The sequence below is a fragment of the Pneumocystis jirovecii genome, assembly GCF_001477535.1.
Source record: "Pneumocystis jirovecii RU7 chromosome Unknown supercont1.12, whole genome shotgun sequence".
Classification (NCBI taxonomy): domain Eukaryota; kingdom Fungi; phylum Ascomycota; class Pneumocystomycetes; order Pneumocystales; family Pneumocystaceae; genus Pneumocystis; species Pneumocystis jirovecii.
The window spans coordinates 136,645-160,535 of record NW_017264786.1 but is presented as its reverse complement, the minus strand read 5'-3'; the positions used below and the strand labels follow the sequence as shown (position 1 = coordinate 160,535).

General features: G+C 29.3%; 13 protein-coding genes across 13 annotated transcripts; 7 read left to right on the top strand and 6 right to left on the bottom strand.

The window, feature by feature from the left end:
• Positions 1-596: 596 nt before the first annotated feature.
• T551_02684 (uncharacterized protein) lies at positions 597-960 on the bottom strand (the record flags this gene model as incomplete). Its single annotated transcript, XM_018374947.1, has 3 exons — positions 597-725; positions 781-836; positions 885-960. The coding sequence occupies 3 exons, from the start codon at positions 958-960 to the stop codon at positions 597-599; spliced, it is 261 nt and encodes an 86-aa protein (XP_018228827.1).
• A 765-nt stretch (positions 961-1,725) lies between these two features.
• T551_02683 (ribosome biogenesis GTP-binding protein YsxC) lies at positions 1,726-2,673 on the bottom strand (the record flags this gene model as incomplete). Its single annotated transcript, XM_018374946.1, has 5 exons — positions 1,726-2,017; positions 2,062-2,252; positions 2,295-2,300; positions 2,360-2,446; positions 2,518-2,673. 5 exons carry the CDS (start codon positions 2,671-2,673, stop codon positions 1,726-1,728), a joined length of 732 nt encoding a protein of 243 aa, XP_018228826.1.
• Positions 2,674-3,622: 949 nt separating this feature from the next.
• Positions 3,623-4,729, top strand: T551_02682 (uncharacterized protein; the record flags this gene model as incomplete). The annotated part of the gene is made up of 3 exons (XM_018374945.1): positions 3,623-4,007; positions 4,051-4,076; positions 4,118-4,729. The coding sequence occupies 3 exons, from the start codon at positions 3,623-3,625 to the stop codon at positions 4,727-4,729; spliced, it is 1,023 nt and encodes a 340-aa protein (XP_018228825.1).
• Positions 4,730-5,386: 657 nt separating this feature from the next.
• Positions 5,387-6,043, top strand: T551_02681 (uncharacterized protein; the record flags this gene model as incomplete). The annotated part of the gene is made up of 1 exon (XM_018374944.1): positions 5,387-6,043. One exon carries the CDS (start codon positions 5,387-5,389, stop codon positions 6,041-6,043), a length of 657 nt encoding a protein of 218 aa, XP_018228824.1.
• A 433-nt stretch (positions 6,044-6,476) lies between these two features.
• T551_02680 (calcium/proton exchanger) lies at positions 6,477-8,088 on the top strand (the record flags this gene model as incomplete). Its single annotated transcript, XM_018374943.1, has 10 exons — positions 6,477-6,480; positions 6,533-6,691; positions 6,731-6,825; positions 6,874-6,918; positions 6,966-6,991; positions 7,036-7,144; positions 7,191-7,427; positions 7,470-7,677; positions 7,722-7,945; positions 7,990-8,088. The coding sequence occupies 10 exons, from the start codon at positions 6,477-6,479 to the stop codon at positions 8,086-8,088; spliced, it is 1,206 nt and encodes a 401-aa protein (XP_018228823.1).
• A 219-nt stretch (positions 8,089-8,307) lies between these two features.
• Positions 8,308-9,117, top strand: T551_02679 (uncharacterized protein; the record flags this gene model as incomplete). Its single annotated transcript, XM_018374942.1, has 1 exon — positions 8,308-9,117. One exon carries the CDS (start codon positions 8,308-8,310, stop codon positions 9,115-9,117), a length of 810 nt encoding a protein of 269 aa, XP_018228822.1.
• A 1,823-nt stretch (positions 9,118-10,940) lies between these two features.
• On the bottom strand, positions 10,941-11,505 carry T551_02678 (uncharacterized protein; the record flags this gene model as incomplete). Its single annotated transcript, XM_018374941.1, has 4 exons — positions 10,941-10,976; positions 11,034-11,121; positions 11,163-11,214; positions 11,289-11,505. The coding sequence occupies 4 exons, from the start codon at positions 11,503-11,505 to the stop codon at positions 10,941-10,943; spliced, it is 393 nt and encodes a 130-aa protein (XP_018228821.1).
• A 150-nt stretch (positions 11,506-11,655) lies between these two features.
• T551_02677 (uncharacterized protein) lies at positions 11,656-14,343 on the bottom strand (the record flags this gene model as incomplete). The annotated part of the gene is made up of 6 exons (XM_018374940.1): positions 11,656-12,010; positions 12,055-12,180; positions 12,230-12,880; positions 12,922-13,064; positions 13,114-14,089; positions 14,132-14,343. 6 exons carry the CDS (start codon positions 14,341-14,343, stop codon positions 11,656-11,658), a joined length of 2,463 nt encoding a protein of 820 aa, XP_018228820.1.
• A 113-nt stretch (positions 14,344-14,456) lies between these two features.
• T551_02676 (DNA replication protein PSF3) lies at positions 14,457-15,250 on the top strand (the record flags this gene model as incomplete). The annotated part of the gene is made up of 7 exons (XM_018374939.1): positions 14,457-14,501; positions 14,552-14,620; positions 14,674-14,732; positions 14,779-14,913; positions 14,955-14,991; positions 15,032-15,140; positions 15,183-15,250. The coding sequence occupies 7 exons, from the start codon at positions 14,457-14,459 to the stop codon at positions 15,248-15,250; spliced, it is 522 nt and encodes a 173-aa protein (XP_018228819.1).
• Positions 15,251-15,376: 126 nt separating this feature from the next.
• Positions 15,377-16,396, bottom strand: T551_02675 (transcription factor TFIIE subunit TFA2; the record flags this gene model as incomplete). Its single annotated transcript, XM_018374938.1, has 5 exons — positions 15,377-15,528; positions 15,572-15,640; positions 15,685-16,048; positions 16,104-16,180; positions 16,225-16,396. 5 exons carry the CDS (start codon positions 16,394-16,396, stop codon positions 15,377-15,379), a joined length of 834 nt encoding a protein of 277 aa, XP_018228818.1.
• A 157-nt stretch (positions 16,397-16,553) lies between these two features.
• T551_02674 (uncharacterized protein) lies at positions 16,554-18,512 on the bottom strand (the record flags this gene model as incomplete). The annotated part of the gene is made up of 5 exons (XM_018374937.1): positions 16,554-17,965; positions 18,010-18,148; positions 18,196-18,274; positions 18,320-18,433; positions 18,478-18,512. The coding sequence occupies 5 exons, from the start codon at positions 18,510-18,512 to the stop codon at positions 16,554-16,556; spliced, it is 1,779 nt and encodes a 592-aa protein (XP_018228817.1).
• A 764-nt stretch (positions 18,513-19,276) lies between these two features.
• Positions 19,277-21,157, top strand: T551_02673 (uncharacterized protein; the record flags this gene model as incomplete). The annotated part of the gene is made up of 3 exons (XM_018374936.1): positions 19,277-19,574; positions 19,627-20,150; positions 20,195-21,157. The coding sequence occupies 3 exons, from the start codon at positions 19,277-19,279 to the stop codon at positions 21,155-21,157; spliced, it is 1,785 nt and encodes a 594-aa protein (XP_018228816.1).
• Positions 21,158-21,342: 185 nt separating this feature from the next.
• T551_02672 (uncharacterized protein) lies at positions 21,343-23,840 on the top strand (the record flags this gene model as incomplete). Its single annotated transcript, XM_018374935.1, has 3 exons — positions 21,343-22,911; positions 22,960-23,679; positions 23,721-23,840. The coding sequence occupies 3 exons, from the start codon at positions 21,343-21,345 to the stop codon at positions 23,838-23,840; spliced, it is 2,409 nt and encodes an 802-aa protein (XP_018228815.1).
• Between the last annotated feature and the right edge of the window lie 51 nt (positions 23,841-23,891).

Below are 23,891 nucleotides of genomic sequence, written 5' to 3'. Positions count from 1 at the left end.
AACAGAAAATAGCTGTATATATAAAAGTATCTAGTTGGTGACTTGTAGAGATTTTTGAGTAGTAAAAGACAATATTATAGATGTATGTAAATAATGCATAACCATGAATGAATATTATATGTGAATAATATCTGCAGAATGGTTTATCAAAAAAGACATATGTAGATTGCAGGTAACATGTATTTAGAGCAGAGAATGCATGTAAAGAAATTAGATCAAAATAGCAATTGATTTTGAAATGTTTCCTGGCCGTCAGCTCTCAACTTCCAAATTGTCTGTAAAAGACTTTAAAGCTAGATTCCTTGACCAGGTCAACTATTCTTGAGGAATGTATAAAAGTAAATGGCAGCAGTCTAGTATTGAACAAAAAGACTGCTATGGCATATCCTCTTGCTTTTTTGATCGTAAAGATACCGATCAATCTACATTTCTTATATATTTTTCAGTCACAATCCTAACCCACGGTGTGATATAGGTGTTTTTTTTGTTGCAATTGACATTGTTTGAGAGCAGTGAATAAGCACTTAAATAATGAATAGATGCTTTAAATATACGGTTGATGGTGCTTTGGTGCTGGATTATAGATTATAATAAATTTATTTTGCATTTTTTTTTGAAGAGTTTGATAATAATTTTTTTGGTTTGATTAATGAAAAACTCCCGGAATAACTTGCACGCTGTGCCAAAATTGCTTCATTTTTTTCATTAATTGACTTTGTCAGTGCCTGTTTTAAGAATACATTAGCTTTTTTTTCAAAAAAAATCTGTTGAATAGTTTACTCGTTGAAGATTTTGTGCTTTCTTTATTGATGCTTTTTTAGATTGAATCACTCGTGCTAAATACATTTTAGTTATTATATATATGTATTATGTGCATCTATAACCTCCACGCTTTAATTTTATTTGTTTATTGTGTGTTTTGCTTAGTTTTTTAGAGATTTTTCCAAAACCTTGTGTCATCTCGATGCAGCGTTTTTCTAAGTGCTTTGCAAAGCTTGATGGATAATGGTATAATACTTTATGTAAACAAGTATAAAGTAAATGTATAATAGATATGTTTTTGAAAAAAATTATATATTTTATAAAGATTTATAAATTGTTTATAATATTTAAGCAATTTATATAATTTTGATGGGATTATTTATATACTATTTTTATTGAATAATAGCTGTATTTAAAAATTATAAAATCAAAAATAAATTTTTGGTATATATTTTATGGCGGAAATAATGATATTATTTTTAAAGAAAATATGTTTTTTGGTATTAAAATGTTTACTTGATTGTATTTCATGTTACTAAATTGAAATTATTAAAATGAATGAGTTTGTCGAAGAGTTTCAATGTCAGATAGAAAGCTACATTTCGAGATATATTATATTGTTTATATTGTTAGAATATTAAGATAGAAATTTTACTAAAGTTTCTAGTTATTAGTAAAAATTAAGTATATTTATTGTAAAATCATCAGGAAAGATCATAAATCTTTAAAATAATAGATGATTAGTAATGATTTAAAAATATACAATTAGTTTTTTAACCCAATTTTCCAGAAAATAGAATATTTCAAGTTTTAATGCAATTTTATATTTATTAAGGTTATATTAAAGATAAATATAATGTATCTTTTTTCAGATCAAATTCACGAATTTTGATGTATTATTAAAAATAGAAACATAAGATATATTTTTGTGTTTTCTATAGATCTTTGGCGCTGCTTTTTAAATTACCAACCACAAGCACGAAGAATCGCCCAACGAAGATTACTAATGCCAGCAACAGGCTGTATACATTTTATACCAAGTATTTCTGGGAATCCGGAACTTCCATAGGTCTCTATAATGTTTTTTGCTTCAAAAAAAAGTGCAGAAAGTGCTTCTGGATGTTTCTTTAGCTTATCGATCTTGGTAATAAGAATTTGGTATGAAATACCCAAATCATTTAAATTACTCAGCATCATTCTATCTGTTTCTTTAAATCCACAATCACTACCAATCAGCACAAACACTCTTCTCAATCTAGACGCCATCAATAATATATTAATGCAAATGAGCCTCTCTACAGTTTTCTTTCCTTTAAATACTTCATTATTTCTACTCCCCATGCTTCCCTTGAGCCCATACCATATCCTGGCAGATCAACTAGACCAATCTTTCCCGGAATAATGAATCCATTTATACTTCGTGTACGGCCTGGCTTTTTAGATGTTTTAGCCAGTGATTGATTTGTTAGAAAATTAATACATGTAGATTTCTATATTTCATCATAACCCTTTCAAAAAACTCGTTTTCTTACTCCTGTCTAGACAAAATCAGACACAATATAAAGCAAAACACCGCGTTCAAATAAAGCCTGAACACTTGACGAAATTTTTGCATTTTTGCGTCAAACCATGTATTCAATGAACGCCTCATATAACTTACATTGCTTCTTCCAACAAATGCTACCTGTATATCCTCAGCAAACAATTGCCCACACAATATATCCATATAAAATGGCAAAAAACACACTGTCCCACCTCTGCAAGACCCGTTTCCGGGACCTCTGTATACACCTGTGTTTTCCATGCCGGAACCGCTTCCCGACTAAATATTCTTTGGCCATATATCGTCTGCACATTTGTTGGCCCCGATACTCTCCATCTTAGCACACTCTTTTGCAGATCCAACTGCATTTAAAAATATTCAAAAATAAAGAACAAAAATAAAGAACAAAAGAAAAAGCTGACTGTAATAGCAGTGCCCTGTACTCTGCTGTTTCTCCTACTTTTCCTGTTTCACTCCAAACGATCCCTGCTCGTGCAAACACACAGCACCGGGCATTATACACAAATACAGCGTCTAAACAGTAGAGTCTGACTTCCAAACACTAAAATAAGCGCCTGCAAAAGACAAAATGCAGAGAAGAGCACCCACAAAGCTGTCATGAAAGACCAGAGGCACGGGAAAACGGATACACAAAATACCCTCAATATGCTCCTAATACCCCCCAAATACCCTTAAATAGACCGAAAACACCCTAATACCCCTAATATCTCCAATACTCTCTATATCCCCTGAATATACCCCCTGAACACGCCAAACATGCCCTGCTCGCCCGCTGCCATGGCAACAAGGAGGGCGCTGCGCTGTGCCGCTGTGGCATGAGGCGCGAAGCGTCCGAGTTCTACCCGCCCGTCCTCTTCCGCCACTCCCCCGTCTACCACACGTGGGTCAAGCTGTTTGCGAGCGATGTCTATACGCTGCGTGCAATTAAGGGGTTCGAGGGTTGTCTAAGCCAACAACAGGCAAGCGCTGCACAGAGCAGAACTGACCGTGTTCCAGACGGACCGGCGCTCTTCTGGTTGAACCATCCGATTCGCTGGATCCATCTCGTGGGGGTTGTAGTGGCTGTGGAGCGCTATGAGACGCGGGACTTTATCGCATGTATGCAGAAAGGGGGTATATGCGCGCAAACACAGCATGTATGCGTGAAAAACAGGGCGTATGCGCAGGAATACAGCATATATGCGCTGGAACAGTGTCTGTGCGTATGGTGCGTATGGCGTATATGGCCGGATGGCCGGGTATATGCGTTAGAGAGTGGGCTGTATGCGCAGTATATGCGGAGTATATGCGTGCTATATGCGTGGTGTATGCGCGGTGTCTGATGGGCAGGCAGTAGACGATGCAAGCGGGCGGATAGCGGAGCTCGTTTTGAAGGAGGACCAGCATCGGCAGCTTGTGCCAGACGTGCCAGATGCAGAGGGTCAACTTGAGATTGGCACGCGGATCCGGGTCCGCGGGACTTTCCAACGGTGGCATGGGCGCCGACAGATTCAGGTGATAAAGTTGGGTATGGGGGAGAGGATGCACGCTGTGGCAGCGGGTCTTTTGACGGCATCGGCTGACAGAGGTAGAGGTAGTAAACGACCCAAATATAGAGATAGCGGGGTGGGAGGAGCGTCTGCGGCTGAAAGAGGAGGTTCTTTCAAAGGCATGGATAGTAGATGTGGACACGAAGCGGGCAGTGATTGAATCATTTTTATCAAAACACAATAAGGAGCCGGTAGTGATGTATGGAAGCATACGGTTGGGAGTATGTATTATGGTAGTGGGAAAAATGTATAAAAAATACAGGAAGTGGAGTCATTTAGGACGATAAAGGAAGAAGAACATACAATGCAGAATCTGGAACGGCTTGTGTTGAACAGAGCGGTGGAAAATAGTTTACGTGAGTTTACAGTGTCGGTTTTACGTGTGGATAGAGAGATTGAGTATGCAGCAAAATGTATTGTTATGCGAGGGAGGCAGAAGAGTGAGCAGGACCAGGTGGACGGGAAGAACAGGGTTAGTGCATCAGAAGTGTCAATGGGGACGAGCTGGTCACAATCGATTGAGATTTGCCGTACAATACGGAGTTGTCTGCGAAAGCTTGTTAATAGTGGGCTAATTCTGCATGTTGACAGAGCAGTAGGCGTTTATGCAACAGTGGGGGACTGGAATCTTCGGCGGTTAATACGGCATTGCTGCCGTGATGCTTTATACAAGTGGAAGTGTTCGAAAAAGCGGGATTTAGTCAAGGAAAGGCTTGTTATAACAAGCAAAGACATATGGCTTAAAATACGCAATCATGGAGATGAATGGCGCCATGTTAATAAAACGCTTGTAACAAACATGATTTCGAAGATCATGCCAACGCTTTCTGGTTGGTATTACGCAGGCAAGGGTAGATGGATTCTTTATAAATAATTTTTTCTTATACAGATATATATTATGTGAGCATTTATATATTCAATTCGTTTATTTTTATCTTTATTTGTTTTCTACTCACCATATAGAATAAAGTGATACCATTCATATACTGCATCTCATGCATGTTTATGGTTTTCAATACTTATACGTCATACTGGAACTTTTTGGCATTTTTAAGCTCTAATTATCTATTTATATTTTATATACAAATGTATCCGCATTTAGTTAGTTTTATTGTTTGGAAATTAATCCTTGAAAAATAGCAAAAGCGGATTGTACGGATTGTAGAATGTTAAAACAATATGTTTACAGGAGAATTGGATACTTGTATAGATAAAAAAAGGAAAAAAAAATAGCATTATAATTAATTTTGATATCATTATTTGAAATAAATAATTGTTGGAATAAATATTCATTTATTATCTTTTATTTATTTAAATTAAATTATTCGTAAATATATGCATTTTGTATTTATGATATCTACGTTATCAATATTTTAACCGATATAAGCGGTCATTAGGAAAATATTGATAACAATAAATCATTATAAAACTCTTTTATTAAAATAAAAGATAAAACTTGATTTTATCTTACATTGTAAACTTTAAAACAAATTTTTTGCGTTAATTGATTAATATTTAGAGAAAGTAGAATATGAGTCAAGAATCTGAGGTTCTTTCTTGCCATTCAGTAAAAGAATTCCTTAGTATAAAAGAGTTTCCTAGTGTTCCTGAAATACCATCAATTAAGCATCGACAATCTGAATTTTTTCCTAATTTTCAGTCTGCTGAAGGAAATATACCTATTCAATTCTTATCTAAAAGGCCATTTTCGTTTTATCAAATTCAAAAAAAAAACCAAAATAATATAAATTACTTAAATAAAACTATAGAAGAAAATAAAGAAGACAAAGAACAATCATTTTTTTCAGTTTCTATCTTAAAGAATATAGAAAATAATTTTTTAACAGATCAAAATAAAAAATCCCAAGATCAGCAATTAAAAAACCAAAATTTAACAGACAAAATAATGCAAGTAGAAGAAGGGAAGCTTATTTCATATACCTTTGATGAAGAAAAAAAGAACTTAAGTGAAACTAAATATTCAGAAACATGTGATGCAATAATGCTCATCAATTATATACAAAAAGAGTTTTCAACATGGCTAAAAAACATGGAAAAAAATAAGCACGTTACTCCAATTCCAGAAAGCCAGCATGATATAGCAAGATTTAAATATCGGCAAACACATGATTCAAGAAAGATTATTCGTTTACTTTCTCTTGTTCGATTGCAGATTTTGTCTCTTTAAATACAGAAATACATAATTACTTGTCTAATATATCCGTTTCATAAAGAATAAAAAAGAACAAAAAACAAATCAATTATTAATATCATTTTGTCAGATAAAAAAGTGGAACAAGATCTTATCATTTTTAATCAAGTTAATATTACGTCAAAATAAAAAGATATATATATAATATTTTTATTACAACAAGTTTTTCAATAAGTATGGCTTTAAAAATATTATTATCTAGATCTTTTCATTATTTCATTGGCAGTTTGTTCATTGCAATCAAAATATCATTTAAATAATCATCATATTAATATATTTGCATTTAATTTATTGCTATAAATAATAAATACTATAAATAAAATAATAAATCTATAATTCACTAAACATTTTATATTTTCATTTTTCGTGTCTTATCTTCGATTAATTGTTCTCGTAATCAATTTTTATTATGCGTAAGAAATAAACAATTCTTAAAGTATTTAAATTAATAATATTTATATTTAGAAAGTCCAGAAACACATAAAAATAGACTTTTAACAGGAATACCTGATCAATTATTTTATCTCCATAATGGTAGCCCAGTAGAATCAGAAGAACCTTTACAAAATGAATATAATAATTCTTGCCAAGAAAATAGTACATGGAGTGCATATTCAGTTGCCCGTTCAATTCTTTTAAGTAATTACGTGAATATTTTTCTAGTTTTTGTGCCATTGGGTATTTTAAGTGGATTTTTTGACTGGAATCACACAATGACATTTATTTTTAATTTTATAGCAATTATTCCTTTAGCAGCGGTAAAATACAGTAAACAATTCGTGTATACGTTTTTAAAAAGTGTTTAGATACTTAGTTTTCTCACTGAAGAACTTTCCATGAACATTGGACAGGTATTTGTCTATTTTATAGAAAAATTGATATGTATTAATACCTTAAGACTACGGGAAGTCTTCTTAATGCAAGGTATATTGTAAGATTATACAATGCTTTTTTTACTTTTTTTCTAGTCTCGGTAATGTTGTAGAATTGATCATTTCCATTATTGCATTGAGTAAAGGGCAATTAAGAATTGTACAGACATCTATGCTAGGATCTATTTTATCAAACGACCTATTAGTATTTTTATTATTTGAATAAATTTTCCAAATTAATTTATCTCAAGGTTCTTGGAATATGTTTTATTGCAGGTGGTTTATATTATCGAGAACAGAAATTTAATATGACTCTTGCACAAACTATGTCATCTCTTATGGCAGTAGCAACAAGTTCTCTTTTAATACCTGCTGCCTTTAGACTATCATTGCCTGGTACAGATGAAACAAATAAAAGCATTGTTATATTATCACGTGGTACATCAATATTTTTGTTAATTATATACTTTTTATATTTAATTTTTCAAGTGATTTAATCCATTTAAATGCTTAGATTTAATGTATAGTAGCTAAAAACACATACAGAATTTTACGATACAGTTATTGAAGATAGTCATAAAGAATCTATTCCTCCCATTATTTCTGGAATTCTTCTCATTTTGGTTACAGGTTTAGTTTCAATATGTGCAGAATATCTTATTGATTCAATTGATTTGTTTGTTGCTTCATATAATGTTAACAAAACATTTATAGGTTTAATACTTATACCTATTGTTGGTAAAATAACTATAAAGAGTTTAAATTCAATACTTATATTCTAGGAAATGCTGCAGAACATGTTACGGCTGTAATTGTATCAATAAAAAATAAAATGGATCTTGCTATTGGTGTCGCCCTTGGTTCTTCCATGCAAATCGCACTTTTTATTACTCCTTCTCTTATTATTATTGGGTGGATTATTGGACAACCCCTTACACTGTATTTTAAGACATTCGAAACGGTTATTATGTTTATTAGCGTTTTTATTATAAACTATTTAATTCAAGTTATCCAATAATCTTGCTTATTGAAAAATAATTCATTTTTTAGGACGGTAAAAGTAATTGGCTCGAAGGGATTATGCTTATAGCAGTTTATTGTATTATATCTATCGCTTTTTTTCTTTATCCAGAACAAAAGGCTGTATAACCTTATGATATATATTCAGAAAAATAATCGAGAACATGTAAACCTAACCTTAAAATATGTATTTATACAATATAAAATTATTGATCATTATTAATTTTCTATAGTATAATTATCAGTTTAATAACTTTCCTATAACCTTTATTTTAATAGAACTAACATTCAATTTAAAAAAAAAAAAAAATAAATTTATTCAAAAATCACTTATAACTAAAAAAGGGCATGTCAAAAGAAAATTTGACTAAAAATTTTCATGAAATTGATCCATATTTTGTTTTAGAAATAAGTAGAAATGCAACGTTAGCAGAAATTAAATCAGCATACCGTAAACAAGCTTTATTAAATCATCCAGATAAAAAACCAGAATCAGAGAAAAAGGATGCTAATGCTAAGTTTGAAGAAATTGCTTTTGCGTATGGTGTTTTAAGTGATGAAAAACGACGTGAAAGATATGATAAAACTGGAAGATTAGATGAGATAGCAGATGACATTGACTGGTCTGAATGGATAAAAGATCTTTATGAAAGTGTTGTAGATGGGAAAACATTAGAAGAATTTAAGAATTCATATCAAGGTGTAATCAAATTCTCTTTTTCTAAAAAATATTTATTAGTATTATTAGGATCGGATGAGGAGAAGAAAGATTTATATTTAGCCTATGAGCAATGCAAAGGATCTATGAAAGATATATTTTCGTATGTTTTATGCAGTAACATGCTTTTAGATGAAGAGAGATTCCGTGCAATGATTGATGAAGGTATTGAACAAAAAGAACTTAAAAAGTATAAAAATTATTCACGAGAAACATCTGCTCAGAAGCGTAAAAGACTTAATGAAGCAAAAAAAGAAGCAATTGAAGCAGAAGAGCTTGCAAAAGAACTTGGTTTAGATAAGACTTTAAAAAAAATAAAAGGAGAAGATCAACTTCAGGCATTAATACAACAAAGACAAACAACACGTATGGAAACTTTAATAGATAGTTTAGAAGCAAAATATGGGAACTCTAAAAAAAAAAAATCTTCAAAAAAATAAGCAAAATGTTTAATAAGTGAACAAAAATGATAAAAAAATGTATTTAATTATATCCATTTAAATCAATCATAAAAGTATTTTTAAACATAACTCAATTACATCTATCATTAAATGTCAACCCCATTTTTAAATGATATAATTATAAACACAAATTATTCAGTACTCATTATCGTGCTTTAAAGCAGATTAATCAATGCCGCATGGCTAATAAGACCGTCGTGAATTATGAGTAATTATATCATCATGTTGTTTGTGCTTATAAAATATTCTTACCTTTAATTTTTTAAATACCCTAATTTGATTTATTAGTATAAATAGAATTTTGCAAAAGATTAAATATTTGCATCAGAATTTAATATATTCTTCAATGTATTAACTCTGACATATGCTTGTCATTAAATAGTTTAAAATCATCCAGTGCAGTTTAATATTTCTTTTAAAATACATACCTTAATCACTATAAAAACCCATAAAAAATATAACGATTAATCATCAAAGGAAAGCTTCTCACGACATTAAGACCCTGCTAAATAATAATAGTCAGCGTTTATATTCAAAACACTATAATTATGATATATTTAATCACTCAGTTAAGCATGAATGGTAGAAATAGCTGTCAACAGTAAACATAAAATCTGACTCGTCATCAACATTCATCAAAGTTTTTTTTTAAAACCAATCTCTTAAACTAACCTTAATTTTAAAAAATAATAAAAAACATTCGTTTATTTTAAATATATGAATCAAAAAAATCAAAAATCATGTTTTATTTCAAAAATAAATCAAAAGTTTTAACAATATTAAATCAGATAATTCCTTAAAATATTGATATTTAAAAAGTTAAAAAAAATTTAAATTATAGCAAAATAAAAAAATATCGTTAAATCTAAAAACATTAGAATTTACATATATGATTATGATTTGAAAAGCTCAGATCTAAAGCAGCGTTTGTCTCTACATATGTTTTATACAAATATCAGACGGTAATTCCAATTTATAAATTATCATCTTTGCTTAAAATAAGTAAAAAAGTACCTTAAAAAAATTTTATACAAAGAATAATCTATATATAGTCATAATTAGCCTTGTTCATTATTAAAAAAAAGATATAAAAATATATAAGTCAGAAAATAAGAATAAAAAATCACTTTAAAGAATCAGAAACTCTAGTTTGAAATGCTTATTCATCAATTACAAAAATATGTTTGTATAAGAATAACATTTTATAAATATTACCTTTAGGTATTTTATTTATAATTTTTTTTAAAATTGTTTAAAACTATAAATAAAGTTTTAAAATTTTTAAAGCTTTAATTAACTTGTAATTGCATTAGTATTTCTAAAAACAATAGTAATAAACATACCTTGTATTTAAACAAAAAATTAAAAAATAATTTAGTGAAATACTATATCACAAAAATACTATAAAAGTTTAAATTAAAAAGCATTTGGCTCAACAAAACAAATACCTTATATTTATTTCAACATACTCTATTAGTCCAAAGATATTTAGAGATGAAAATTCTAAATGCATAATCAAACTAGTAATTTTTTAAAACCCCTTTCTATTATATAAATTTAAAATGTAGAATCTGTTGTCTGTTAAAGAAGTCCTATGACAAAAACTACATCTATTTATATAATTAGAAAGTCTTTTTTTTCTAAATATAATGAAAGCTAGAAACTCGTGCTTTATAAAAATGAATAAATCAATCACAAATTATGCAAATATATGAATCAATTAATGCTGGTTTAATAAATATCTTTTCTGAAAACAGAATAATAAGTTAATGATAGGTTGAAAAAAAAAAGACTTAGGATTTTCAATTTTTAAAATTTGAAAATGACAATAATTCTCCCTAAAAAGAAAAAAAAAAACCTAAAACCTAATGCATACGTATCCTTTATCTTCCTACAGATTTACCAAAAGCACTTTCAACCCAATCTGTAAACATGTCTCTTTTTGCATAGTCTTGTAACCATCTGTAATAATCATTATCTCCTCTAAAAGATAAGAAAATAAATGACTAATGAATTCTTTAAACCTTATAATAACCCTTTCATATCCAAAATATGAGCTGTAGCCTGTATTTTGATCTTGAGTTTTTATATTTACCTCGCCAATTAAAACATTAATAAATAAATAAATATAAGGAAAAACGTATAAATACCTGAATGTGATGCAAAACTCATTGGAGACTTTGACCTTGATTTATTCTTGAGTACATTTTCATTAGATCCTTGAAGAATATTTTTTGATTGTTTTTCAGAATTTTTAACTGCGGATAACTCTGTTGACATCATAGAAATTAGCACAGATGAAGACTCGGGATATACATAAGAATCCTTAGATGTCAGATGAGTATAAGCATTTTTTATAGTACGCATTTTGCAAATTTCAAACAATAAAACAGTCTTTAAGTAGTTGAAAATCGTCGTTTCGTAAGAAATATTTCTATTAATGTTTATCTTTTTTTACAATAAAATTGCAACTTTTAAATTCAATAAATAAAATGATATTTTTCATATTAGCGTTAATTATATCCGATAACTTGATCTTTGTGCCAAAGTTAAAATATGGTTTAAAGATTGAGGACTAAATTCATTTTTATTTTTTAAATCTTGTACCCAAACAACATCATCTTTAATGTATATAACAATACCTCCTGTACCACTTGCACTTGCAGTGATTCTAAAGAGAGGATTTCCTGTATTTTCATCTGCTTTTCGCAGAGGTATTAAAATAAGATCATGTTCTGCACAAAATTCTTCAACAACGTCTTTAAATTTAATATCTTCAACACAAAATTGCTTTTTATATTCCTTAGGTAATGGATTTTCTTTAGTTTTCGCTTCTATGGAGTCTATAAAATCAGTTATAGGAGGAGGCAATCTATTAATTGTAAATAATAAAAAATGAAAACAAGATAATGGTACTTTTCAGAAACATCCTTTCCAAGATTAAGTGCATGGTTCATCATATCCAACCCTTTTACAAAAGATTCACGGATCATAGGCATTTTAAGCATTTCTGAAGGAAATACTTGTTGCCACCACTGATACCTAAATTATTATTAAGTAAATAAATAAAAAATCTTCATAAAATACAAACCATTCACTAACTTGCGCATAATTACAATCTGAATCAGTAAGCCATAAATAAAGTATATCCATCCATTTTGGAAAAAAATCTGCTGCAAATAATCGATCAAACACTGAAGGCTTAAAAAAATTTTTCCAAGAAAACACCCATTCTAAAGGTTCTAATTTCTGATCACTTGGATCAATATCAAAATCCACTCGAAGACATGTAGATAATTTAGGTAATAAATAATTTAACATTAACTTTTCAAATTGATTATCTCCAAAAATTTCCTTCCATGCATTTAGTTCTTCTATAGGACCATTTCGTATATCCCATGAACTTAATATTATTTTAAATTTTCTTTTAACATTATCAATTAAAGTTTCCGTATTTTCTTTCAATAAAGGCAACCAAGGAAAAAGCCAAATATGTGGAAGTTGATGATCTTTTTTCTTAATAAAATTTCGAGGGTTCCAATCAGAAACAGATTTTTGAAGTTTTGGAAGTATTAGTTGGTTTAATATAAAGTCTTGAATAAATGGTGATAATAAATTTTTCCATGATTCAAAAAGAAGAAGAGCAGAAGAAGGATTATGAGGATCCCATACATTATTGATTGCTAATCGGACTTTAGGAATCCATAGATATTGCAGCATGTTTTCAAATGGGGTCATAGTTCTTTAATATTAATATATATATGCTTAAGTGTAAGTAATTACCTTTGTTTTAATGAAAAAGAATTATCTACCTCATCTGAATTAAACATGTTCCCTGTTCTTAAAACATCTTTCCATTTGCAAAAAAAATTTAAAGTAAGAGTAGGCTCCTCTAAAGGATCCCATGATAGAAATATTTGTTTGATCTAAATTTAAAATTAAAAAAAATTAATATAGATAAATTTATAAGCATACTATTGGGAAGAGAATAGAAACAACGACTTCATCCAAGTGATATGTTTCTATTTTTTCAGAGAATTCTATTTGAATTCTTTCTAGCATTTCAGAAACATCATTTAATATTTCAAGGCTATTTTTAGGATTATTCCTACAAAATAGCTCTATTTTTTCCATTTCTTCTATAATTCTTTCAAGCTCCTGTATTTTTATTGATTCTTGGTTTATTTTTTCATTTATCCTATTTTCTTCCATTTCAATGTATGTTTTACGATCTTGTAATTGTTTCCATTCGGTAGCATACATTTCCAAGTCATGTCTAGCAATCAGTGATATTTGATACATTTCATCATTATGACTTAAAGTTACTGGGATCGACATTGTTCCAGAGACATTTTCAATTAACTTAACATCTTTTCCCGTCATATCAATTATTTGTTGAAGAACACGAGGGACTTCCATTCCACCTGCTATTTCGCTTGCTGTTTTGTATTTTAGTTTTTCTTTATGCTTTTTTTCTTGTTTATGCTCAGATAAACTTTTTGAATATTGATCTTTTTGGTCTTCATCTACTTCTTTATTCCATCTCTTTGACTCTTCAATATCCTGTTGTGTTCTTTCTTTTATTGAGCCGAGACCCGCTCTTGTTGGCCTTATTTTTGTTTCTACAGGATTCAAGATACCCTGTCCTTGAGATCCTAAACCTTTACCAGCAACATAACCCATTTTTTCCATTATTTTTGCCCCAAATCCAGAGCTTTTGAAGTGATTTGGTGTATTTGAATTAGTTGTTTTAAATGCTTTAGATTGTCCAAAAGATTTTGGCGTCTGTAACTCATTTGGAATACTATGTAGCATCTTTGAACCCCCAGAAGAGTATTCTAACTTATTCCTATCTATTGTTCTTGCATTTCCTGATTCTTTTGGTGTAGAATACTTTTCATTTAACCTACTTAGACCATCTAAATCTTTTGAAGACGTAAAACGAACATGTCTATTTAAAATTAGCTTTTTTTTTAATTTTGAAATTACATACTTGTATCTTAACTGTTTTTCTGATAATCCTGACATATCATCATCACTTTCGTCCATAAAAATCCCCAGCATAGCACGATCTTTCTCATTTTTTGCACGGTGTCTTTTGCGTCGCTTTAAAAAGAGCCCTGATGCTTCTTGTTCTTCCGAATCTAAGCCATCAAGATCATCATCTCCACTTTCCGAATCAGAAGAGCTGCTATATAATGCCATATTAATTAATTTAAGCTTTATATATAAGGTTTTCTTTTAAATTTTTAAAATAATTTTATAAACGTGATTAATCTTAAGTTGATCGATATCAATCAACCTCTTAATTTAAATAAATGAGTAATTACTATGATCTTGAAGATATTCTTTGTGAAAACACGGTAAATATATAAATTTTTACACAAAACATTATATTTACTTTTTTTTTAAGAAACTACCATGTATTTTTCAACATACAGCGCCAGGATTAGGTTATTTGGAAGGAAACCATGATAGTGATGTAAAAAATAAAATTGAAGGATAAGATTATATTTATTAAGAACTGATGCATAGATAAACGAGGGAAGTTCAGTTGATCTCCCTTTTTGGCTTGCAGAGATGTTGGTTATTAAGTATAATTGACATATGATCGTAAATGAAAGTTTATTTTTTAAACAGTAATTTTGTCGATATTGAATTCCCTAATGCATTGTCACTACGTGTTAGAAATGCTCTTAAAGCATGTCCTCAAAACGTTGACTTAAGAACTTTTTCCACACACTATTATTTATTTGCAGAAAAACTTTTGAATTTGTATATATATCTTGATTAATAATTTAAACTTAACTATATAGAATTATGGATAAAGAACTCGTATACATTTTGATGGAGGTATGTTGTATATTTATTTTAATTAGTTATTTACTTAAAGACTTTTAAATCCCGTATATGCCTTATAGCTGATCATGCTCATAATCCTCATGGTGGATCTGCAGAAGGAATTGAATTTCTTCGTCATTTAGATGATACTGAATATATGTGTAAGTATACATATAATATTTAAAATCATTTAAAGCGGAAAGTTTTTCGTATTGGTCATGATAGTGCTAAAAGTATGAGAAACTGGTTAGAAAAATCAAAAATTCATTAACATAAAAAAATAAATTCTGATAATTAGAAACGATCTAATAATACATTTTTGTTATAAAATTTATTCTATATATATTTATATATATTACCTCACCAAAAATAAATGCATATACATCAAAAATAAATATTAAAGTCTTCTATCACTATAGTCTTTTAAACTATTTAAGTGTGTATTTGTGATTCTCCCTCTAGGGTTGCGTCGTTTTTTATTCTTTTGTAAAGTTGTTATAGGAATTTTTTTTACTGTTGCAGGATCCACTGAAGTGGGTTTTAGCCCAACTTTTTTTATTAAAAAAAAAATATATGAAATATGATTATTTACCCTTTTCAAGCTCACGAGGAAGATCAGATGGTGCTGGTATTGTCAATGAATTCCATATCTCTTTGAATTCTGTTTAGTATTAAATTAGCCATTTTACTCTTTTCCTTAGAAACCTTTATCAACAGATTCTTGGTCTTCTGAGTAATTTGGCCATACTGACTTTGGAAGACCATCTTTTTTTGTCCTAAGGACAAGGATCTGTCCATCTTTTTCGAGCCGTTCAATCTCATCCATAGCACCAGACCACCCTTCTTTCAAATCTTTAACCATAATGCCTACTGCTGTCACGCTTGAGCTTAGAAAAGAAACAAGAGATTCAGCAGAACGAATATTATGTATTGGTTTAAAATAATATGTATCTTTATAAGGATCATATTCAATTCTTTCATTTGTCCGTAATCGATCAATAAACTCTGCTGTTAATGACATAGAAAGATATTGAGATATATCTTGTAATGTCTTTGGGGATTCTTTTTTCTAGTATATTTATCAATACTCCCTTTATTTATCTATGTTTTCCTCTTTAACTCACTTTAAGATATTCTAATGCATAATAAAGCTGAGACTGTAAGTGATTTCCAATACCAGAATCATCTGGCTGAGAATAAACTATAGATAATATTAAGCAATATACATATAAAAAAATATACTACCTATATTATTTCTTGGTTTTTTGGCACTTGGTGCAGAAATGCCATCCTTTGTATTTACTGATGTTTCCGGATCAGTAGAATATGAAATATTTGATTCATTTAGTTGGAAATATGGAAGTTGTAACTCTGATCTCTTTCTTATTAAATCTGTTTGATTATCTAAACTTAACATCACAAATTAGTAAATATTCATCTTTTAGTATAAAGATCAGAATATTTACAAGATAATTGAAACGAAGTTAAAGATAATAAAAAATTAAATAAAAATATAAAATTAGTTTTTTAATAAATTAATAAATAAAAAACATAAAACAAAGAAATAAATAAAGTCAAAATTCAATTAAACTTGCAGATGGAGGATTATTTTGTGATTGTGAAGTATGAGGTTGTAAATAAGAGCTGTATGAGTTAATTCCTGGAGTGGCTAATGGAGTAGAATAATCCATGGAAGGATATCTTATGTTTTTTTGTTCACTAGGAAAGTTTGTGAATCCTACACCAGTAGGTGCAGACATAATAGGCTGTCTATTAAAAGAAATTTGCGGATTTACTTGGGTATTTACTTGATTTGTTTGCAGATTTACTTGGTTTATTTGTGGATTCATTTGCAAATTCGTTTGCAAATTCGTTTGTGAATTCGTTTGCACATTCAGTTGGGAATTTGTTTGTGATTTCATTTTCTGATTATAAAAAGAATTAATACCAGTCGGTTCAGTTTTTATTCGTATGCCATAAGAATTAACAGACTCACCAACTGTATGTTGACTAGGAATACGAAGATCGCCAACATTTCCAAATGTATCAATACCCGGATTACCTGATTGGAGTAAAGAAGACAGTTTAGCTTGATAAAGTGCATCTGGTCTTTCAGAAAAAAGATTTTGTGTATTTTGATTCATTTGAATTGGTTCATTTTGTTGGTTTTTATATAAATCTAATGATGTATCAGCAGTATTAAAATTATCTTTATAATTGCTAGAATTTGTTATTTGAACAAAAGGGTTGTTTGATTTCATTCTAAGAGATTTAAATTGATCTTGGGAACAATTAGTATAAAAATTATCTAATGGAAAATTTTGTTGAGATAATTGAGTATCAATTAGTGAAGAATACGGATTATTTGTTTGCATAGTCTGTTGAATTTGAGGATAACCTATTTGTTGACAATTTAATTGAGAATAGTTCTGTAGAGGTTGATAATACCCAATATTTTGCATATTAGAATTTTGTTGGGACTGAAAAGTATTAGGTGCATTTAAATATATATTTTGAATATAATCAACGTCATGTTGTTGTTGTATAGGACTAAAGACTTGATTATCAAAAAAGTTAGATGTCTGTTGCAGTTGTTGGTAATTTTTTTCAAATAAAAGATCACCTCTTTGTTTTTGAAGCAAAGCCATTTGTCGTAATTGCTCCTCTTCTTTACTAAGTTGAAGAGCAAGTGCTAGTTCTTCTTCTTCCTGTTTAGCTTTCAATATAGACCTACGTTTATCGTTTTCAGACTGAAGCTTGCTTTCTTCTATAGCGTATTGAAGTTCTTTATCATCATCAGATATTTCTAATGCTGGCGATGATTTTTTATAAGGGGATTTTTTATGTAAAGTATTACTTGATGTATTATAACTATTGTCATGTTTAAATCCTAAACGACCATGCATATGTGTATGGTTTTTCCGTTCAGAACGAAGACGTTCATCATCCTGCAATAATTCCGTAATATCCCTTGCTTTTATTCTTACTAAAAACACTTAACTTACTCTCTATAGACAATGATAGGAATACCGTTTGATCCCTGATCTTTACCATCATCACTAATATAATTGAACTCACGAAGCGTTTTTATAATATATATATTATCTTTTGCCCATTTTATTGTATTTTCTGATCCACTATGTAAACAATAATCAAGGACTGTTAATGCCTTTGCAAAACCCATTATTATATATATATAAATATCCTATAATATACTTTAAAGACATGTCTCCAGTTCTTTCCCTTATCATTCATTCGACGATCAAGCATATCCATAACCTCTGCAAAGCTATGTCTAATATTTTATTAAAAAAACATTCGTAACATTTTTAAAATATACGGATCAAATGTCATGCGTGCAATTTCATTCATATCTGCTCCACTTGGTCCCCACGGATCGTTTGAAGTTGCTGAACGTACTTTGTTTTGTACATCTGAATATTTTAAGTTTTTCCTATTATTTCAGGTATGTTTCTTGTTAATATAGTTTATATTTACACTGTTCGAATCGCAGCCTTTCCTGTAGTATACATAATTTCAGTTTAAAAGAAACAGATGGTGTTTCTTTTAAATTTTAATTTATCTTAAAATCTTTATTTTTTTTCAAAACTTTTAAATAAGATCGGTAGTAATTGATACATTTCGTTAAACCAGAATTCACTATTAAAAAAATATTTTTTGTTGATTTTATATAAAAATAAAACATTTATATTAATTTTCTTTGTTTTTTTGTGTTGTTTTTTTTTATATATATTTTTACAAATTTATTTAATCATATTTTTATGATTATATAAAATTATAATTATAATATAGATTAAAAAGTATAACTTTTTATTCAAAAATATTATTTATTTTGACTAGATTAAAGAAAATAGATCAATGTTATATGTTTAGAAGTCGAATTCTAATATACGAAATTTAATAAAATAATTTAGAAAATATACAAAATATAAATCAAATAATTAATCAAAATTTTAAGATTAAATTATTGATTTATATATAAAGATTTTTTTTATAAAATATAGATAATCTACCAATTTAAAAATGAACTTAAAACAAAACTTGATGAATATTAATAATTTAAATTTTAAAATGTTAAATAACATTAAACGTTCAAAAATATAAAAATAATGAATTAAAAAATAATTATAAAAATATAATTAAATAACAATATTTTTTATTTAGAAAAATATATTTATTTTATGATTTGAAATAAAGTATCATAAAAACAAACATATCTTTACGCTTTTTAATCATTGATAAACGTCGACTTAATTTTTCTATTAAAAAAATAAAAATGAAAGATGAGCTTCCAATTAAACCATTTTATATTTATAATATTTCAGAAGAAATCCTATCAACATTAGTAGAAGAAGATAAAAAACTTATTTTACCAGAAAAAGTGGATAAACAGTCGATTTATGAATTTGACAAAGAGATACCACTAACATGTTCTATATGCAAAGAAATAAAATTTAATTCTCAGGAGGAACATAGAATACATGTAAAAACAGACTGGCACCAATTTAATATTAAAAGAAATGCTGCTAAAATGCCTATATTAGATTTTGAAGAATTTGAAGCAGTATTAGAGGGTATATATATATACCAATAGGTTTCATGAAAAAGCTATACTTATATGCACAGATATAACAGAATCGATTTCTGGGTCCGATTCAGAAACTGAAAGTTCAGAATTAGATGAGGCTGAAGATTTATTTATATCAAAGACGCAAATACCTGTTGAAGAAAACGTTATACAGCTACGGGAATCCAAAGATCCAATAATATGGACATCATCAAATAAACTGAAAAAATCTATACATATTGGATTTTATAGATGTCTTTTTAATTATGACAATTCACAAACATTTATTTCCATTCTTCGTCAAAATCAATTAAATACAGAAAATAAGCATAGAACGATTACATTAATAATGGTCGGGGGAGGAAATTTTGCAGGAATGGTTGTCTCCTTGTACCCAAAAAATAAAAATCATAAAGGTTATTTTAAAATAGATGAACTTAATATATTATATCATAAAACATTTCATCATTATACAACACGTAGAAAGCAAGGTGGATCACAAAGCACCCATGATTCAGGAAAAGGGGCGGCTATTTCTGCTGGAAGTAATTTAAGAAGGCATAATGAAGCTATTTTGCAAATGGTTAATATATTTAATTTATATTTATTTATATAACTTCTTAATAGAAAATCCGTCAGCTCTTAATATCGTGGAAGTCAGCATTGGATGAATCAGAACTAATTTTTGTTAAAGCCTCAGGAAAACTTAATCACAAAATTCTTTTCGGCTATGAAAATTCAGTTTTATCAGTAACTGATAAACGTTTAAGAAAAATTCCATTTACTACCCATAGAGCTACTAAAAATGAACTTATTAGATGTTTTAATGAACTCACAATGGCAAAAATAGTTGAAATCAATCCAGAAGAGGTTAAAACTCTTCCTAAAATTACAACAAATGTAACAAATATTCCCGAAGTAATAAAAGTAGATAAAGCACTTGAATTCAAGAAAAAAAAGACTTCTAAAATTGCTCTTCTTATAAAAGAAGGTAATCCTCAAAAATTAATTGACTATATAGAAAAAAATTCATTATCATATGATTTCGAATTTCAGCCTGTTTCATTATATCAACATACTTCTACACCTCTTCATCTTTCATCCTCACTTTCTTTATCACATATTGTTACTGCATTACTGGAAAAAGGTGCTGACCCAACTATAAGAAATGGAAATGGAAAAACAGCATATGAAATAGCGGGTGATAAAACAACACAATATGCATTTAGACAATGTCGGGCTAAGTTAGGTGAGGAAAAATGGGACTGGAGATCAGCACATGTTCCTTCTGCATTAACAGAAAGTGAAATTAAAAAACGAGAAGAATATTTAAAAGAACTTAAAATCAAAACATTACAAGAGGAAAAATTACACCGAGAAAATGAATTAAAAAAACTTATGAAAACCGAGACATCGTTGAACGAAAATTCAGAAAAATTAAAAAAAAAACCAATTGTACCTTTATCAATAGGAAAAGCCTTACAAGATCAACGTAATCTATCTCCCGACCTCCAAAGACGTATCGAAAGAGAAAAACGAGCACGAGCTGCTGAAGAAAGAATAAAAAAAATGCTACAATTAAATGGATAAATTATTTTATATATTCAAAACAATTCTTATACATTTTCTCACATTTTTTCATCTTTTAATAATGTCTTTATAAACTTGGGTCATTGACCTAACCCTGACACAGCAACAACGATTGTTTTGAGAAATCGATAATCTTCAAGGCAGCTTTTTTAACAAGAAACATAGGCATTGATAAATATTCAATAATGGACATACCAGATGAGAATTTAACTCCTAAGAAGAAAGAAGATGATAAGATTAGTAGTACTATTCTAGATTTAAGTGACAATGTGATTTATTTTGGAACACCTACATCAGCAGAAAAACGATTGCACACAATGGAAACCCCACCACGACATGTTTCATCAAGGAGAAAGACAGTTCTCCTTCCTTCTAAAACAGTGCTTTTTTCAGCAGAGAATTTAAGTCTACAAGAAAATTCTAAAGAAAAAAAGAAAAGTCGACGGCAGAGTTATTTATATGCAACAAAAAGTTCTGTTATGTTGGAACAGCAACGACGTATGGAGATTCAAGATGACGAAGATGTTGCATTGTATTCTTCGAATCCGTTTGAAGAAAATACATTGTTTATGGAAGCACCGGGTAGTGTTGAACGGAAGATTAAAAAAAGAAAAAGTGATATAGGGAGACTGGCCCCAGTACTTTCGTCATGTCAAAAACGGAGGAAAGAAGTTCGGAGGTTTTCTATTCTTGATACAATAGCTCATCATCCAACATCAATTGTTTCTCGAAGAAAATCTGCATCATTATTATCACAAAAACAAAATAAAATATTGAATTATGTTTTTGAAAAAGAAGTTGATCATTCTCAAATACAGATGTCTTTTTGTACTAAAATGCAAGCTTATATACGAGGTTATTTAACACGAAGGTCAATAGCTCTTCAAAATCAAGCAGCAAAAGTTATTCAGTTTAAATATCTTACTATTCTTGCCAGAAGAAACTTTTGTAAACAAAGGAGATCCGCTATAATTATTCAAGCTGCATGGCGTAGTTGGGTTGTACGAATGCGTTATTTAGAAATTGTAGAAGCATGTATTTCTATTCAGAAGTGGTGGAGACAACTATCTCAACAAAAGAGAACAAAGCAAAAAGATGCGTGTATAAGTTTACAAGAAAAACAAATTACAAGAGATGTATCAAACAATTCTAGTCTTCAAGGATTTCTAAAAAAATGGGAATCTAAAAAAGCTCTGGCAGCTGCTACAAAGGATAAAAATATAAAAAGAGATTCCTTGTTAGATAAATGTAACATTAAATTGACAACAGAAATCGAAGAAAATCAAGCGTTTCATTTAATTGAAGAATTGTCATCACAAAAAACGAACATACCTATAATATCAGACGAATCACCAAAATTATCTAGAAAAGTATCAAAACCAAAAACATTATTATCTGAATCTAAACCCACATCATCTATGACTATAATGTTGAAACAATCTATTTCCTTATCTACTGCTAGAATATTGTCTAACCCTACAAAATCACTTTCTGGTAATACACATAATTATCATACATTTCAGAATCCTTCAAAATTACCAAAATCGCGTCTTACAGCACCTGCATTTGCTTCAAGAACTATGGTATTAAGCGATATCTCACCAAATTCACTGAGAAATGATATAAATGAAATATCACATACACCTACAAAAAATGTAAAAGTTGATGGTATTTCAACAGGTGCTTTAAGAGTTTCTACACCAAGTCCAAAAAAAGGGGCTTGTCTTGGATCACCTAAAAAAACAATAAAAAAGGTAAGTTAATCAGTATTATTTCGTTTATATTATTTATTTCAAAATCAGACGACTGTTTCTAGGAAAACTGCTTTACTAACTTCTCAAAATATAAAATTATTGCATTCTTCACAAATAATATCTGAAAACACTCCTAAAAAAAATACCAATTCTTTTACAAATAACGGACTTGGTTCACCTTCAAGACAAAAAATTGCTAATCAAACAGAATTTTTTACTTTTAGAAATTTAGAAACTAATAATGAAGAACGAGGTTTATATAGTCGACCTAGAACAATAGAGTCGAAAACATTATTTACGCCTATTCTGCAATCTCATGTACCAGCAACAAAACATAATGCTGTTTCTCAGAATTTGTATACTCCATATCGATCTTTAAATTATTTAACTCTAGGGGAAATAACCAAAATGACGAGACAAAACACATACCAAAATAGGATATATAGATGTGATTTTGATAGAATTATTGTAAGAAAAAATCAATTACGCCCGCCATCACCAACTGCAAAATCACAATCTAAACTTGCAGCTGAAGCACGTCTCAGACGGAAAAAATTACAAAAAGAAAAAACACATGATTATACTCTTGGTCCCGGAGATGATGATAATTGGATTCCACGGGAACTTACGCCTTTAAAAAAAGGTGTAAGGTGGGATAAACTCCTAGAGTCTGAATTTGGACAGTCTAAATCTAATCATACATTGGAAAAATCTAATTCAAAGAAAACAAAAACTCAAAAAGGATGTTTATCTAAAAAAACACAAATGGTAGAAAACTATTTAATTAGATTACATATTAATATCTACAGATCCGACTAGATGATCTTGGAAATGTATTGGATGCACGTGAACCATTAACGCCTATTATAGGCAAAGCAGAAAAAGTTATTGTACAAAAGTTTCTTTATAAAGGAGAGGAAGATGAATGATGCATTCGGATGAAGCGACATGTTTATAGCATATGTAACAATAAATTATGC